General features: G+C 42.7%; 1 protein-coding gene across 2 annotated transcripts in view; it reads left to right on the forward strand.

Moving 5' to 3' along the window:
• dgkq (diacylglycerol kinase theta) overlaps nt 1-19,156 on the forward strand; it is a 211,730-nt gene that overhangs the window by 100,490 nt on the left and 92,084 nt on the right. For both annotated transcript variants that reach the window (XM_078200858.1, XM_078200917.1), the window contains exons 8-9: nt 1,916-2,016; nt 13,521-13,744. In XM_078200858.1, the coding sequence (XP_078056984.1) occupies nt 1,916-2,016; nt 13,521-13,744 (325 nt within the window). The remainder of the gene's footprint in view (nt 1-1,915; nt 2,017-13,520; nt 13,745-19,156) is intronic.

Consider the following 19,156-nt stretch of genomic DNA (forward strand, 5'->3'; position numbering starts at 1 on the left):
CCTCTCCTATTTCAAATGAGTCAACTACCTGTGATGTACATTGATCTTGGTTTATAAAGGAGTCTTGCATATTGTATAATACCCTATGAAAATCCAAGTATAATATATCACGTGGCTTCCTCATTGTGAAGAATGCATGAGGTTGATCAGGTAAAATGAACCTTTGCTTTAGCTTTTAACCTTTCAAGTTATATTCTTACTGCTCTTGTTCCATTTTAATTGTGGTAATTTGGCTATTTTTCTAATTATTGATATCAGGCTAATAAGTCTGTCGTTACCAGCTATGACTCCATAATTGAATATGGGAATTACTTTGGCCTATTTGACAAACCGCCACATGTTTGTCGACTCCCTCATCACAATTGTTAGTGTTCCTATAAGAACGCAGGACCGGGAAGTAGAAATAGGTCATTCAGCCCTTTGAGCCAACTGCACCATTTGTTAAGATCATGGCTGAACTGGTTGATCTCAACTTCACTTTCCTGACGGCCCCCATAGCCCTTGATTCCCTTCTCTCCCTTGTCTATCAATAATCTATTTAACTCGGCCGTGAACCAATTTAATGACCCAGTCTCCACTGCTTTCTGGGGAAGAGAATTCCACATACTAACAACCGTCTGAGAGATAAACGTATCAGCGCTGTTTGAAAAGTAAGACCTTAAACTACATTGCCTAGCTGTAATCTCCCTACAAGAGGAAACATCTTCCCGATGTCCACTCTATCAATTCCCATCAGAATCTTACATTTTCAATAAGATCATCTCTCATTCTTCTAAGCTCCAATTGGGATATAGGCCCAACCTGCTCAGCCTTTCATTCATAAGATAAGCCCTTCATCCCAGGAATAATTGAGTGAACCTTCTCTGAGCTGCTCTGAATTTAACTGAACTGTGCCCTGTAACTACTTAGACGAATAAGTGTTTATCTGGGGTTGATTTGTTTTCAGTTCTTTGAGCCTCTCCATTGCCTGTTGAGCTAATGTGAAACTTCGAAACTGCACAAGATATGCATTTGATTTGATTTATTATTGTCACATGTATTACCATACAGTGAAAAGTATTGTTTCTTGCACGCTATACAGACTAAGCATACCGTTCATAGGGAAGGAAACGAGAGAGTGCAGAATATAGTGTTACAGTCATTGCTAGGGTGTAGAGAAAGATCAACTTAATGCAAGGTAAGTCCATTCAAAAGTCTGACAACAGCAGGGAGAGTCGGTTGGTACGTGACCTCAGACTTTTGTATCTTTTTCCCGACAGAAGGAAGTGGAAGAGAGAATGTCTGGGGTGTGTGGGGTCCTTAATTATGCTGGCTGCTTTGCCGAGGCAGTGGGAAATGTAGACAGTCAATGGATGGGAGGCCTGTTGGTGATTTTACTGGGTCTAAAAAACATCAAGCTATTATTGCTTAGACGAGAGCTGAATATCACAGTATCATCACCCAATGGCCATTTCCTTTCAGGAAATAACATCTCTGGTTCAGCAACTGCTCATATTTAGCACAGTAGGACAGTTTGTGGACAATTCTGTGCATGGAATCATACTGGATGTTTGGGAATTTTCAAACAAAACATGTGGAAGGATACTGTGACTCTATACCATAGCTCCAGGTGGGGGACTTCCATCCTGCTATTGAGATCATCATCGGAACATAAGTTTCCATCCACTGTTTCCATCCCTTGTATTTTAATAAATTAGACCTGTCGTGTATTTTATTTAAAAGTCACTACTATCTACAAAATCGGGGATTCAGACTTTGATTTCTCAATGATTGGAGTGTGATTTTACAGACTTTCAATGCAGATTATTTTCAATATGGTCTATTTGATCACTCAATTACTTTTGTGTTTAAATTGATGATTTTTATGTTGCTGTTTCATAAGCAAGCATAAGAAGAATTTGTTAATTCTTCTCAGGTAAACAGACCTTAAAGATATTTGATGGAGATGACACAGTGAAACGGAATCAATTTCGACTAATTACTGTTCCTCGAATTTCAAAAATAGAAGAAGCAGTGGTGAGTTAATCCCTAACGAGTACCCAAACCTCAAACTAAAGTTGAAATTCTGATTAGCATTTGCATTGTTTTACTCTCATAGACTGTGTAATAGGATTGGCTTGCCTGCACTGTTCATAATCACTTTCCCAAAAACAACCAAGCAACAATGTAGTCAAATTCATTATTTTCTGTGCCATAATCAATATGTACAAATTAAACCAAGGGAACAAGAATGATCTTCACTTTCAACATTGTTCAACTGCAATAAAAATTAATCCTGCAAAACCCTTCATTGCTTGTTCTGACAATTATACTTAAATCTACAATGAAAATTGTCACTGATACACTTTAAGTGACGTCAACACCGTGACTGAATGTGCTTGCAAACTACACTCCACCACACCTATGCTGCGAATATGCAGTCACCAAAGACTACAGCTGCTACACAGACAATCCAGCTGTTCACCTATCATCAAACCATCTTAAATCTAGATGGCCATTTTTGACTGTTGCTAAAGCCCTTCAGTGATCTCCCCTCAGCCTTGATGACTACTGGAAAAAGGCCTCGCCTTCTCAACCTTGCCCCTTGCCTGAGGCGTGGTGACCCTCGGGTTAAATCACCACAGTTAGCCCCCTCAGAAATAGTGGGGGAGAGGTATGGTCCTCCGTGACTTTGGCAACTTTCATTCAGCAGAACCACATCGACTCCTTTCTAAGGGATCCCAAAGTCAAACATGAAGGATCAAACCTTCTTACCAAAAGTGGCAAACCAGTAAACAGCTCCGAGCCTGATATGGTGGATGCTGCCACTTTCTTCATAGATGGAAATTAATGCATACTATTATCAGACTGTGGATCTCTGAATCAGATCCTGAAGCTCATCATCAGACAGTCTTCAAATGAAATTCAAAGGTAATCTACAAGTATCCATACTATTACATACCAGTTAAGAGCAGGAGTAGACCAGTTGGCCCCTTGGGCATGCTCCACTATTCAGTTAGAACATGGCTGATTTGATTGTAATCTCAACCTCACATTCCTGCTTACCCCCGATAAACTTTCACTCCCTTATACTGGATATTTAATTTAACACAGTAAGAAGTCTAACAACACCAGGTTAAAGTCCAACAGGTTTAGTCCAACAAGCTTTCCACATCATATTTAACTTAACAACAGCTTTCATTCCATAATGTCTTTGTAAGTAGTCTCACAACACTAGGTTAGAGTCCAACAGGTTTATTTGGTGGCACAAGCTTTCAGAGCACTGCTCTTTCATCAGGTGAGTGCAGGAGCAGTGCTCCGAAAGCTCGTGCTACCAAATAAACCTGTTGGACTTTAATCTGGTAGTGTGAGACTTCTTACTGTGCCTACCCCAGTCCAATGCCGGCATCTCCACATTATAATGTCTTTAACATATGAAGTATCTCAAGGTACCTCGCAGCAGTGATTTCAAACAATATTTGACCAATTAAAAGCTGTGAACCAAGCAATAGTTGACATGCATGTTCATCTCAATTTGTTTCCATTGGGACCTGGAAAGAAATGCTATTTATATATATGATGTGGAGATGCCGGCGTTGGACTGGGGTAAACACAGTAAGGAGTCCAACAACACCAGGTTAAAGTCCAACAGGTTTATTTGGTAGCAGACGCCACTAGCTTTCGGAACGCTGCTCCTTCGTCAGGTGAGTGGGAGTTCTGCTCATAAACAGCAAACAGCGCATATAAAGACACAAACTCAATTTACAGAATAATGAATAATGATTGAAATGCAAGTCTTTACAGCTAATCAAGTCTTAAAGGTACAGACAGTGTGAGTGGAGAGAGGGTAATCACAGGTTAAAGAGATGTGTATTGTCTCCAGACAGGACAGTTAGTGAGACTTTGCAAGTCCAGGCATGTTGTGGGGGTTACAGATAGTGTGACATGAACCCAAGATCCCGGTTGAGGCCGATCTCGTGTGCGGAACCTGGCTATCAGTCTCTGCTCAGCGACTCTGCACTGTCGTGTGTCGTGAAGGCCGCCCTGGAGAATGCTTACCCGAATATCAGAGGCCGAATTTGGGTATGCTGATATTCGGGTAAGCATTCTCCAAGGCGGCCTTCACGACACACGACAGCGCAGAGTCGCTGAGCAGAGACTGATAGCCAGGTTCCGCATATGAGGACGGCCTCAACCGAGATCTTGGGTTCATGTCTCACTGTCTGTAACCCCCACAACTTGCCTGGATTTGCAAAGTCTCACTGGCTGTCCTGTCTGGAGATAATACACATCTCTTTAACCTGTGCTAATGCTCTCTCCACTCACATTGTCTGTACCTTTAAGACTTGATTACCTGTAAAGACTTGCATTCCAATCATTATTCATTATTCTGTAAATTGAGTTTGTGTCTTTATGTGCGCTGTTTGCTGTTTATGAGCAGATCTCCCACTCACCTGACGAAGGAGCAGTGCTCCAAAAGCTAGTGGCCTTTGCTACCAAATGAACCTGTTGGACTTTAACCTGGTGTTGTTAGACTCCTTACTGTATGTATATATATTATTTATTTATATATATATATATATATATATATATATATATATATGACAGACCAAGCCAGAATGACATTTAACTTCAGACTAACATTCCTTTAACTAGGCATGGCATTTAGACTTCACCCAGACTGAGGTTAAGTGGAGCACGTCAGGTGCTGTAGATGTATATCTCATCAAATTAGCTTTGATCTGGTCACTGGTCTGATTTAAAAATTCGAGCTGTTGGAAGGATGAAAAAGTAGAAATATTATGAGGTCAGAACACCATCAAACCAAAATAGCATGAATTATATCTTAACGAACATACAGCTTGAAAGAATAACTTATTGTCAGATTATATGTCCAAATCCAAAACCAGCTAAGTGTGTAATTCTCATGTACAGATAAGGCCCTCCAAGCCTGTGCCGATCATGATGCCCTAACTAAACTAAAAAAAAAACCTTCTGCCCTTACTCAGTTCATATCCATCTATTCCCACCCTATTTGTGTACCCATCCAGATACCTCTTAAATGTTGCTAATCCACCTGCTTCCACCACTTCTCTGGCAACACATTCCAAGCACCCACAACCCTGTCTATGCCTCTCATAATTTTGCAGACCTCTTATCAGGTCTCCCCTCAGCCTCCATCTTTCCAGTGAAAACAATCCTAGTTTATTCAACCTCTCCTCATCGTCAATACCCTTGAGACCAGGCAACATCCTGGTGAACCTTCTTTGCACTCTCACAACACTCATGCCCCACAAGGCTGTGTTCTCAGCACTCTACTATATTCCTTATACATGACTGTGTGGCCAAATTCCCCACTAACTTGATTTTCAAGTTTGCTGACGACACCACCGTAGTGGGTCGGATCTCAAACAATGACGAAACAGAGTACAGGAATGAGAGAGAGAATCTGGTGAACTGGTGCAGCGACAATAATCTCTCCCTCCATGTCAAAAAAAAGGAGATTGTCATCAACTTCAGGATGCATAGTGGAGAACATGCCCCTGTCTACATCAACGGGGACGAAGTAGAAATGGTCAAGAGCTTCAAGTTTTTAGGTATCCAGATCACCAACAACCTGTCCTGGTCCCCCCATGTCGACACTATAGTTAAGAAAGCCCACCAACGCCTCTATTTTCTCAGAAGACTAAGGAAATTTGGAATGTCCGCTACGACACTCACCAACTTGTACAGATGCACTATCTGGTTGTATCACGGCTTGGTATGTCTCCTGCCCTGCCCAAGACTGCAAGAAACTACAAAAGGTTGTGAATGTAGCCCAATCCTTCACGCAAACCAGCTTCCCATCCATCGACTCTCCAGGCTTCCCGCTGTCTCAGCAAAGCAGACAGCATAATTAAGGACCCCACACACCCCAGACATTCTCTCTTCCACCTCTTCCGTCACAAAAAAGATGCACAAGTCTGCGGTCACGTACCAACCAACTCAAGAACAGCTTCTTCCCTGCTGCCATCAGACTTTTGAATGGATCTACTTCGCATTAAGTTGATCTGTCTCTACACCCTAGCTATGACTGTAACAATACATTCTGCACTCCCTCGTTTCTTTCTCTATGAGCGGTATGCTTTGTCTGTATAGCACGCAAGAAACAATACTTTTCACTGTATACGAATACATGTGACAAATCAAATTAAATCCAAAGCTTACATAGGAACATAGGAATTAGAACATAGAACATAGAACAGTACAGCACAGAACAGGCCCTTCGGCCCACGATGTTGTGCCGACCTTCATCTGAAACCAAGATCAAGCTATCCCACTCCCTACCATCCTGGTGTGCTCCATGTGCCTATCCAATAACCGCTTAAATGTTCCTAAAGTGTCTTGACTCCACTATCACTGCAGGCAGTCCATTCCACACCCCAACCACTCTCTGCGTGAAGAACCTACCTCTGATATCCTTCCTATATCTCCCACCATGAACCCTATAGTTATGCCCCCTTGTAATAGCTCCATCCACCCGAGGAAATAGTCTTTGAACGTTCACTCGATCTATCCCCTTCATCATTTTATAAACCTCTATTAAGTCTCCCCTCAATCTCCTCCGCTCCAGAGAGAACAGCCCCAGCTCCCTCAATCTTTCCTCATAAGACCGACCCTCCAAACCAGGCAGCATCCTGGTAAATCTCCTCTGCACTCTTTCCAGCGCTTCCACATCCTTCTTATAGTGAGGTGACCAGAACTGCACGCAATATTCCAAATGCGGTCTCACCAAGGTCCTGTACAGTTGCAGCATAACCCCACGGCTCTTAAACTCCAACCCCCTGTTAATAAAAGCTAACACACTATATGCCTTCTTCACAGCTCTATCCACTTGAGTGGCAACCTTTAGAGATCTGTGGATATGGACCCCAAGATCTCTCTGTTCCTCCACAGTCTTCAGAACCCTACCTTTGACCCTGTAATCCACATTTAAATTAGTCCTACCAAAATGAATCACCTCACATTTATCAGGGTTAAACTCCATTTGCCATTTTTCAGCCCAGCTTTGCATCCTATCTATGTCTCTTTGCAGCCTACAACAGCCCTCCACCTCATCCACTACTCCACCAATCTTGGTGTCATCAGCAAATTTACTGATCCACCCTTCAGCCCCCTCCTCTAAGTCATTAATAAAAATCACAAAGAGCAGAGGACCAAGCACCGATCCCTGTGGCACTCCGCTAGCAACCTGCCTCCAGTCCGAAAATTTTCCATCCACCACCACCCTCTGTCTTCGATCAGACAGCCAGTTACCTATCCAATCGGCCAACTTTCCCTCTATCCCACACCTCCTTACTTTCATCATAAGCCGACCATGGGGGACCTTATCAAACGCCTTAGGAGTAAAGTAGGCAATTAGGAGTAGAAGTAGGCAAATTCAGCTCCATGGCAAGTTTCCCACCCTCAACATCTCAGGGGATCACCATCAACCAGAAACTGCACTGGACCAGCAAAAATCAGTATTGTGGCTAGAAGACCGGAGATTTGGTAATCAATGATGAATGGCTCACCTACTGGCCCCTCAAATCTCCCTCCTATCTCTACACAGCTCAAATGAACAGTGTGATGGGATATTCAGCCCATGCCTGGTTGGCTCCAGTTCCAACAATAATCAGGAAGCACAAGATCATTCCAAACAGAGCAGTTTGCTTGGTTAATGTCAATGCCTCTGGACCCAATACTCACTCCCTGCACCATCTGTATTCTGTGGCTGCAGTGTCTACATTCCACCATGATGTAGAGATGCCGGCATTGGACTGGGGTAGGCACAGTAAGAAGTCTCACAACAACGGATAAATGGACACTGCTCAACAATCACCAGGCAGGAGTGTTCCCTTCCTGTCAGGGAACACTTCAGCAGTCAAGGGCATTCGGCCTCTGATCTTCGGGTAAGTGTTCTCCAAGGCGATCTTCAAGACACACAACACGGAATCGCAGAGCAAAAACTGATAGCCAAGTTCTGCACACACGAGGACGGCCTCAACCGGGATCTTGGGTTCATGCCACACTATTTGTAACCCCATAACTTGACTGGGCTTGCAAAATCTCACTAACTGTCCTGGCTTGAGACAATTCACACCTCTTTAACCTGTGATTAAACCTCTTCCCACTTGCATTGTCTGTGCCTTTAAAGACTTGATTACCTGTTAAGACTCGCATTCCAACAATTATCTTGTAATTGAGTTTGTGTCCCCAACTCCCACTCACATGATGAAGGAGCAGCGCACCGAAAGCTGGTGCTACCAAATAAACCTGTTGGAATTTAACCTGGTGTTGTGAGACTACTTGCTGTACATTCCACCAGATGCATTGCAGCAACAGGTCATAGTTTCTTGGATACGGCATCTCTCTTCTGTAAGCCTACTACCCAGCAGCATCCTCTAGCTGGTCATGCATGACACAGGCTAAATTTACAACTTTGTTTCTCTCAAAAAATTTCTCACCTGATGAAGGAGCAGCGCTTGTGATTCCAAATAAATCTATTGGACTTTAACCTGGCGTTGTGAGACTTCTTACTTTTCTCACAGAAGTGACAATAGCTTAAAAATTACTTTGTTGAATAATCATCATCTTAATGTGAGGAATAAAAGAATGACCAGGGTGAGGTTAGGGCCGGTCAAGGACAGTAGTGGGAACTTGTATATGGAGTCAGTAGAGATAGGCGAGGTGATGGATGAATACTTTTCTTCAGTGTTCATCAAGGAGAGGGGCCATGTTTTTGAGGAAGAGAAGGTGTTACAGGCTAATAGGCTGGAGGAAATAGATGTTCGGAGGGAGGATGTCCTGGCAGTTTTGAATAAACTGAAGGTCGATAAGTCCCCTGGGCCTGATGAAATATATCCTAGGATTCTTTTGGGAGGCAAGGGATGAGATTGCAGAGCCTTTGGCTTTGATCTTTGGGTCCTCACTGTCCACGGGGATGGTGCCAGAGGACTGGAGAGTGGCGAATGTTGTTCCTCTGTTTAAGAAAGGGAATAGAAATGACCCTGGTAATTATAGACCGGTTAGTCTTACTTCGGTGGTCGGTAAATTGATGGAAAAGGTCCTTAGAGATGGGATTTACGACCATTTAGAAAGATGTGGATTAATCCGGGATAGTCAGCACGGATTTGTGAAGGGCAAGTCGTGCCTCACAAAGTTGATAGAATTTTTTGAGGAGGTAACTAAGTGTGTTGATGAAGGTGGGGCAGTTGATGTCATATACATGGATTTTAGTAAGGCGTTTGATAAGGTCCCCCATGGTCGGCCTATGATGAAAGTGAGGAGGTGTGGGATAGAGGGAAAGTTGGCCGATTGGATAGGTAACTGGCTGTCTGATCGAAGACAGAGGGTGGTGGTGGATGGAAAATTTTCGGATTGGAGGCAGGTTGCTAGCGAGTGCCACAGGGATCGGTGCTTGGTCCTCTGCTCTTTGTGATTTTTATTAATGACTTAGAGGAGGGGGCTGAAGGGTGGATCAGTAAATTTGCTGATGACACCAAGATTGGTGGGGTAGTGGATGAGGTGGAGGGCTGTTGTAGGCTGCAAAGAGACATAGATAGGATGCAAAGCTGGGCTGAAAAATGGCAAATGGAGTTTAACCCTGATAAATGTGAGGTGATTCATTTTGGTAGGACTAATTTAAATGTGGATTACAGGGTCAAAGGTAGGGTTCTGAAGACTGTGGAGGAACAGAGAGATCTTGGGGTCCATATCCACAGATCTCTGAAGGTTGCCACTCAAGTGGATAGAGCTGTGAAGAAGGCCTATAGTGTGTTAGCTTTTATTAACAGGGGGTTGGGGTTTAAGAGCCGTGGGGTAATGCTGCAACTGTACAGGACCTTGGTGAGACCACATTTGGAATATTGTGTGCAGTTCTGGTCACCTCACTATAAGAAGGATGTGGAAGCGCTGGAAAGAGTGCAGAGCAGATTTACCAGGATGCTGCCTGGTTTGGAGGGTAGGTCTTATGAGGAAAGGTTGAGGGAGCTAGGGCTGTTCTCTCTGGAGCGTAGGAGGCTGAGGGGAGACTTAATAGAGGTTTATAAAATGATGAAGGGGATAGATAGAGTGAACGTTCAAAGACTATTTCCTCGGGTGGATGGAGCTATTACAAGGGGGCATAATTTCCCAAACATAGATTGGAATATCCCTAGGGCTAGGGGTTTGGATGGAGAGGAGTTTGTTAGGTGTGTCCAGGAGAGTTTCCTGACACAGTATGTGGATAAGCCTACTAGAGGAGAGGCTGTACTTGATCTGGTGCTGGCTAATGAACCTGGACAGGTGGAGGATCTCTCGGTGGGTGAGCATCTTGGGGATAGCGATCATAATTCTATCTCCTTCACGATAGCATTGGAAAGAGATAGGATCAGGCAGGCTAGGAAAGTGTTTCTCTGGAGTAAAGGGAAATACAGTGTCATCAGGGAGGAAATTAGACGGGTAAATTGGAAGGAGGCATTCTTGGGGAAAAGTACCGAAGGAAAGTGGAGGATTTTCAAGGAATGTTTGTCTGGAGCTCTGCATGACAACGTTCCGATGAGACAGGGGGGTGTTGGTAGGGTACGGGAACCGTGGTGCACGAAGGTTGTGATGAACCTGGTGAATAAGAAAAGAGAGGCGTACAGAAGGTTCAGAGAGCTAGGAGGTGTTAAGGATTTAGAGGAGTATACGGGATGTAGGAAGGAGCTTAAGAAGGAAATTAGGAGAGCGAGAAGGGGTCATGAGAAGGCCTTGGCGGGTAAGATTAAGGAGAATCCCAAGGCTTTCTACAAATATGTCAAGAGTAAAAGGATGAGATGTGAAGGCATAGGACCCTTAAAAGGTGAAGGGAGAAAAGTTTGTGCGGAACCGTTAGAAATGGCGGAGCTGCTTAATGAATACTTTACCTCGGTATTCACGGTGGAAAGGGATCTGGGTGGTTGTACTGCTGGTTTGCGGTGGACAGAAAGGATCGAGCATGTGGACATAAAGAAAGAGGATGTGTTGGAACTATTGAATGGCATCAAGGTTGGTAAGTCGCCGGGACCGGATGGGATGTACCCCAGGTTACTGTGGGAGGCGAGGGAGGAGATTGCGGAGCCTTTGGCGATGATCTTTGCATCGTCGATGGAGACGGGAGAGGTTCCGGAGGATTGGAGGATTGCAGATGTGGTCCCTATATTCAAGAAAGGGAACAGGGACAGCCCGGGAAATTACCGACCGGTGAGTCTAACCTCAGTGGTTGGTAAGTTGATGGAGAGGATCCTGAGAGACAGGATTTATGATCATCTAGAGAAGTTTAGTATGATCAAAAGTAGTCAGCACGGCTTTGTCAAGGGCAGGTCGTGCCTTACGAGCCTGGTTGAGTTCTTTGAAAATGTGACCAAACACATTGACGAAGGAAGAGCGGTGGATGTGGTCTATATGGACTTCAGCAAGGCGTTCGATAAGGTCCCCCATGCAAGACTTCTTGAGAAAGTGAGAGGGCATGGGATCCAAGGGGCTGTTGCCTTGTGGATCCAGAACTGGCTTGCCTGCAGAAGGCAGAGAGTGGCTGTGGAGGGGTCTTTCTCTGCATGGAGGTCAGTGACCAGTGGAGTGCCCCAGGGATCTGTTCTGGGACCCTTGCTGTTTGTCATTTTCATAAATGACCTGGATGAGGAAGTGGAGGGATGGGTTGGTAAGTTTGCTGACGACACCAAGGTAGGTGGTGTTGTGGATAGTTTGGAGGGATGTCAGAAGTTGCAGCGAGACATAGATAGAATGCAAGACTGGGCGGAGAAGTGGCAGATGGACTTCAACCTGGATAAGTGTGTGGTGATCCATTTTGGCAGATCCAATGGGATGAAGCAGCAGTATAATATGAAGGGTACCATTCTTAGCAGTGTAGAGGATCAGAAGGACCTTGGGGTCCGGGTCCATAGGACTCTTAAATCGGCCTCGCAGGTGGAGGATGCGGTCAAGAAGGCGTACGGCGTACTGGCCTTCATTAATCGAGGGATTGAGTTTAGGAGTCGGGAGATAATGCTGCAGCTTTATAGGACCCTGGTTAGACCCCACTTGGAGTACTGCGCGCAGTTCTGGTCACCTCATTACAGGAAAGATGTTGAAGCCATTGAAAGGGTGCAGAGGAGATTTACAAGGATGTTGCCTGGATTGGGGGGCATGCCTTATGAGGATAGGTTGAGGGAGCTTGGTCTCTTCTCCCTGGAGAGACGAAGGATGAGAGGTGACCTGATAGAGGTTTACAAGATGTTGAGAGGTCTGGATAGGGTAGACTCTCAGAGGCTATTTCCAAGGGCTGAAATGGTTGCTACGAGAGGACACAGGTTTAAGGTGCTGGGGGGTAGGTACAGAGGAGATGTCAGGGGTAAGTTTTTCACTCAGAGGGTGGTGGGTGAGTGGAATCGGCTGACGTCGGTGGTGGTGGAGGCAAACTCGTTGGGGTCTTTTAAGAGACTTCTGGATGAGTACATGGGATTTAATGGGATTGAGGGCTATAGATAGGCCTAGAGGTGGGGATGTGATCGGCGCAACTTGTGGGCCGAAGGGCCTGTTTGTGCTGTGGCTTTCTATGTTCTATGTTCTATGTTAACTATAGGGTTCGTGGTGGGAGATATTGGAAGGATATCAGAGGTAGGTTCTTTACGCAGAGAGTGGTTGGGGTGTGGAATAGACTGTCTGCAGTGATAGTGGAGTCAGACACTTGAGGAACATTTAAGCGGTTATTGGATAGGCACATGGAGCACACCAAGATGATAGGGAGTGGGATCGCTTGATCTTGGTTTCAGATAAAGCTCGGCACAACATTGTGGGCCGAAGGGCCTGTTCTGTGCTGTACTGTTGTATGTTCTATGTTGATATGATTCTTTACCTTCAAGCGTGTAGCCCCCTCAAAATGCTGCAATTCTCTGACTGCCTCTCAAAAAATGAATGTCCAACTCATGACCTATGAAAGACCATCACACACAACACTTAAAATACCCATGATTTGCTCATTTTCTACTTTTGAATTCAAAGTGAAATTGACATGCAAATTTTATGAAGAAACATGACCACCATGCTGATACATGAAGGAATCTTACAATTTTATAGTCTTCATGGCACAGGGCGACAGTGTGATCATCTGAAAGAGCAATCCACCTAACCCATTCCCCGATCTATCTAATTCATTGCTCTATCAGCCCAGCCCGTCCACCGGTCCCCCCAGGCCGGCCCCTGGTCCCCCCCCAGCCGGTCCCCCTGTCTCTCCAGCCCATTCCTCTATCCTTTCACTATGCTATTTTCTCCAATCGTTTAACCAATTTGTTTTTCAAAGCTAGGTGTGAAGGCTTAAACATATGCAGATGAATAAAATACATTCATTGGGTCCCATATACTTAGAGTTTAACTATTTTACTTCGGATTTTACTTTGAAATTATCTCATTTGCTCAACGTTTTGAGGTAGTGAGAGAGCTGGGTTTGTTATGTGGGTGGATGATGTCTGCAGTTCAATGATGCACGTGTTTATCTGCATTTAATTGGAATCCAATTTTAATAGGAAGCTGCACTGAGAGCATACTACATCCCAGATGATCCTCAGGAATACGAACTACAGACATTTACCCAAGATACTGTGTACAGTGACGATATTATCAACCGAAATGGAGGCAGCATAGAGAGCAAGAACCTGTCGGTATTCCGAGATACAATTCCTGAGGCTTGGGTACTGCGTGCAAAGCCAAGAGATTACGAAGTAATCAAAATTTATCCTGGATGGTTAAAGTAAGTTGCTTCTTCCGGACAAATGAAAGTATGAAATAAAATAGGTGTTTGATGATACTACTATAGACAGTTAACTGCATTAGATGAAACAGCAATCTTCCAGCACTTGGACCTGGATTAAATTTAGCTTGGAGAAGTGGTTCCTCAGTCCGATGGCTGTAAGTCTCCTGAGAGGCAAATGCTCAGACAAATTTGCTCCCTGATTTACAATGGGTAGTAATCTCACTAAGAGATCAATTGGCAAGTGAATTCAAGCAATTCTAACTATACCTGGAGAGGTTTAAAGTGGGATATGATTTTGGGGTGTGGTGTTGTAGGGTGCCTCTGATGGTACAAGAGAACCCCAATCCCAAAGAAAGCACCATCACGCCCCTGCCCAAACAGCATTTAAAGTGGCACAGCATGTGGTGAAAAAAGCAGATAAATCAAAAAATCATAGTTCTGCTACTGTGGATAAAGTATTAGTATTATTACCAGTGGCAGGTGAACCTTTAAAAGCAAGGTTTAGTGGGTCTTGTCAAATCGAAAGAAAATTGAGTGAGATGAATTGTTTGATAAGAATGCTAGATATAAGGAAAACTCAGTGTGCCATGTTAATATGCTCAAGTTGTATTTTGATAGAAAAGGAAAGTAGAAGAGGGATGTGTTGGTTGCTACATATCAGAGCGAAGAAACAAATGCAGATGTTTCTGAATTTGACATTCCTCAAATTAGTTTGGATAATGAGGAATGAATCAGAACGTGGAATAAATTACTGAGTAATCTTCTAGAGGGAAATCAAAATGAGCTGAAAAAGTTATTGCAATCACATGGAGCAATATGTGAGAATAAAGTGGGAATTTTAATGTGCTTAATGCAGGTGACCCACTGATAATACAATTTGATGAACTTCTGCCCATTTTTCATCTGCCTGAATATTTAAAGGTCTCCAGTTCCTCAAGACATCATTTTTAATATAACGCTCTGGTATACACTCATTCTTCTTCTCTGTATGCTTTATGATATAATTGCTTTATCTCAAGTAAATGCTGTTCCAACTGAGCAATATCCGTAAAAACTTAATCCACTCAAGTTGTCATGGTTCTGAAGGATAAGCTGACGTTTGCTCAGTCTGAGATGCTGGAGCCAAAAATCACTTCAAAGAGCTGGTGGGTGGTTACAAATCCCAGATACTGAAGAACAAATGAAGGCAAATGAATGCCATGTAAAACTGGTGAAGGAAAAGAAGAAAAATGTAGATCAATCAGCAGTTAGATATGATTTCAAGATGGAGATTGAGGGGCATAAGTATTTTACTATTGCAGACAAAAATAATGATGTGAAGTAAGACTGTTTGATGACACTACCATCATTTGAAATGAACTGCTGGAATAATAAATCTTATGTGGCTTGAACGGACATGGATGCCCAAAGAAACTATATTGTCCATAGCTAATGTTCGAGTAAATTACAATGGTTTTCACACAACTACCACAATGATCACTCAAACCATAATTATGACACATTCTGATACTAAAGAAGACAATCTGCTTAATATTTTTGCCAAACAATGTGCAAAAAATAATAATGAAGGAATTGATAAACTGCATTGGAACAGAAAGATATACAGTTGGTGACTCTGAGATGAATGTTGCGTGTACCATTACGCAAAAGAAGGTGGAATTGGACTGCCCGACAGACAAATTACAGCTAGCAACAAAAAAAGAGACACAGATAAAGTTACCCTCCTGGATTGCCCTGGCTCTACACGTGCGAAGTTGAGAAAGGGCGAAAGGGGACAGGTTCTCTTTGACAAAGTCTGTGAGCAGCTCAATCTTCTGAAAATGAATACTTCATTTTGACATTTCGGGACTCTGAAAATCATAAGAACTGTTTGATCTCAGCGAAGCAAATTACAGAGCAAATCCGAAGTAGTTTGTGCCAGTTTGCATCCCATGTAAAGCTGTACCCTCCAAATACTGCCCAGCTCCCTGAGGACATTACCAGAACTGATTTACAATCCTGACAACGAAATAGAGCTCAGACTCAGAATTACAGCAGGATTGAAAATTGAAGGATGGAGGGCTCTGAAAGAAAAGCAAGCAGCAGAACAACAGCCAGCCAGCGAGGATGGAGAATTTGACACTCAGCCAAGTCTCCGTTCATTGCAGCAGGACCGGATAATCCCACTGGTGTCAATAGCCGGAGAATCCTGCCCGTAGCCTCAGAACCCTAACTCTCCAATTTCTCCTTGATCAATTTAAGTTGTCCTCTTAACTCATGACCAAAATCAATTCAAATGGACTGAATTTAGTTGACTCATTAGGTGCATCCCTAATTGCAAAAAGTACAAATGGAATTAATTTATCCTAATCCTCTGGATAACCCTGACTATAGGCCCTCAAAAATATCTTTAAAGTTTGATGCCACCATTCCAGCACGAGATGGGATTCGGGATTTTATGCAGTTGATTTAAATTGCTTTACTACTAAGCTATCCATAACTTCCTTGCATAACTTTGATGTAAATTTTGATCCTTGATCTGCTTGGATTTCTATCGGTAGTCTGTGTCTGGTACAAAATTTAAGCAACTCCTTTTAGCTGTAGTATTATGTAATGGAATGGCCACCGGAAATCTAGTAAACACATTATGGTCAACAAATATTGATTCCCACTTTCCTTTTTAGGCAGGTGTCCCACACAATCAATTAGGACCCTCGTAAAGGATTCCTCAAATGCCGGAATAGGGATTAAGGGTGCTGGTTTGATTATTGCTTGAGGTTTTCCTATTACCTGACATGTATGGCAAAATTCAACTCCATTCTTATGCAGTCCAGGCTAATAAAAATGTTTTTGTATTGTTGCACGAGTTTTCCTTACTCTGAAATGATCTCCTACTCGTACCTCGTGTGCTACCCACAACACCACTTTTCTATGACCCACTGATAATACAATTTGATGAACTTCTGCCCATTTTTCATCTGCCTGAATATTTAACGGTCTCCATTTCCTCATTTTTAATATAACGCTCTGGTATACACTCATTATTCTTCTCTGTATGCTTTATGATATAATTGCTTTATCTCAATATCTTTCTGTTATAATTCAGCCAACTTTCCTGAACTAAAGGTATCCACTTCATCCTTCACCTGCTCTTGTTCTTCCTCAGCCATCTGGTCAAAGATTGTTTGACTTTATTTTAGTGATCAAAGATTTCTCCTCCAATCTTTGTGACCTTGCTACCACACAGTTACCATACATACTACGACCTACACTTCCTAGCACTCATGAGTAAACATTATCCACACAAGTAAATTCTTTAAAGAGATCTGACGCTTCCTTATCAACCAACCCCTGACCCGGCTGCACATACTTTTGCACCTCCTTTGCTTCAACTGGGCTTCCCTTTCACACTTTACCATCTGGCTTATCCTGCTTTATCACATCTGTCTTCCCAGTGCTTTTCTTAAGTCACCAACACTGTAGCTTTGTGTGTCCAACTGTATTACAATGAAAACATGAAACTTTTTATTTCTCTTCCACCTTCACATGTTTCCTTTTTAACCTGAGGTAAACTATCCTTACTATCTCCAATGAGATCTCCTTTGCCTTTATCACCTGAGGATTTCTGTCTTCCCCAATTTCTATCCCTCATAGATTGAAATTGATGTTGAAACCCAAGTTTTGATTTACGAACTAACTCATCATTTGCCATTTCTGCTGCTACTCTTGCAGTTTTAATCCTCCGCTCTTCCATGTGAGTTTGCATTACTTTGGTGAGTGAATTTTTAAACTCCTCCAAAATAACCATTTCCCGAAGAGCACCATACGTATGGTCTATTTTCAATGCTGCTATCCACCTGTCAAAATTACTTTGCTGCTTTCAAATTCTACACGTTTGATCAGGTTCTTTCCTTAGATTTCTAAAACTCTGGCACTTAAGATAGCTTTTTTTCACCTCTCATAATCCCTAGATACCTTCTCTGGTGATGCAAACATCTCACTAGCTCTACCTACCAACTTTGTTTGAATCAACAATATCCACATGGTATGTGGGCATTTTACTTGTTTAGCTACTTAAATTAACTGAAAAAGGTTTCTACATCCTTATCGTCAAACCTTGGCAGCGCTTGAACATATTTAAACAGATCCCCACCAGGTCTTTGACTACAATGTGTTTGTTCTTCCTCACTGTCCTCATCACTATTCCCAACTTTTACCTTTGCCTCTTGCAGTTTCATTTGACCTTTGCTTTTCTGTTCCAATTTCCGAAATTCAAAAACAGTCCTTTTCTCTTTGTTCTTCAATTGCAATTCTTTCTTTTTCTTTTTGTTCTGCCAGGGCTAATCTTTGTTTTTCCCTTTCCTCTGCCTATAATGGCAGTTCAAGCTCTTTCATTTCTTTTTCCTGTTCAATCTATTTTCATTCTTTTCGCTCTTTGTTCCACTGCGATTGCCTCTTTCTTGCTTTTGCCCCTCTCTTTATTTTGCTTCTAATTCAAGATGTTTCATTTGTAACTGAATTCTAGCCAATTCCAGTGCTTCTCGCTGTGTTTCTGACAATTTTAAATGTTGAGTTATCACTGCAATTATCTTCATCTTTCTTGCCCCTCCAGGTAAAGTCAACTGCAGCTTGTTTGCCAATCCCGAAAGCTTTGTTTTAACCATCTTTTAAAAACCACTCCAAGTGACTCCTGCCACATCCAGGAAATCTTAAGCCACTGAAAGGGCCATTCTTCCACAAGGCACCTCCTATTTAAACTAACCGAATGCAACATCTGAGAAGAAAACACCAATACTCAACACCCGCTGTTTATAAATTCAATAATCCAAAACTAAATAAGAAATAATAGTTTTTAATCCCACAAGCGACCCCAGTTTATTAAGGGACCAGATCATAAATGCCAAGGTATATTGCGAAGTCAGACAAGACCTTGACATTTTTTCATTTTAGCATTCGTGTGAGGATAAGGTGTTTCACGCCAGCTGTGATTCTGCTGACACACCAGGAAGCTGCTATCAAAACAAACTTAATTTTAATAATACACTTTAACTGTAACAAATGAATTAGCTTAACTTTAACCAAGTGAAATAATTAAACATGACAAGATACAATTCTTAATTGCTAACCTACCTCTATTAATTTAAATTCAGAAGAGTATTCCTCTTAGACTTAGACTCCTTGTCAAAAATCAGTTAGCAAACAACACAAAGTTACATGCTTTTACTTGTTAACAGTTCCTAGAGCCTTTAAACACCTCTAGACAGTAACACCTGCTTACTGACATTCTAAGAAGTCTCACAACACCAGGTTAAAGTCCAACAGGTTTATTTGGTAGCAAAATCCACTAGCTTTCGGAGCGCTGCTCCTTCGTCAGGTAAGTGGGAGTTCTGTTCACAAACAGGGCATATAAAGACACAAACTCAATTTACC

This window comes from Mustelus asterias, chromosome 1 (assembly GCF_964213995.1).
Source record: "Mustelus asterias chromosome 1, sMusAst1.hap1.1, whole genome shotgun sequence".
NCBI classification, from domain to species: domain Eukaryota; kingdom Metazoa; phylum Chordata; class Chondrichthyes; order Carcharhiniformes; family Triakidae; genus Mustelus; species Mustelus asterias.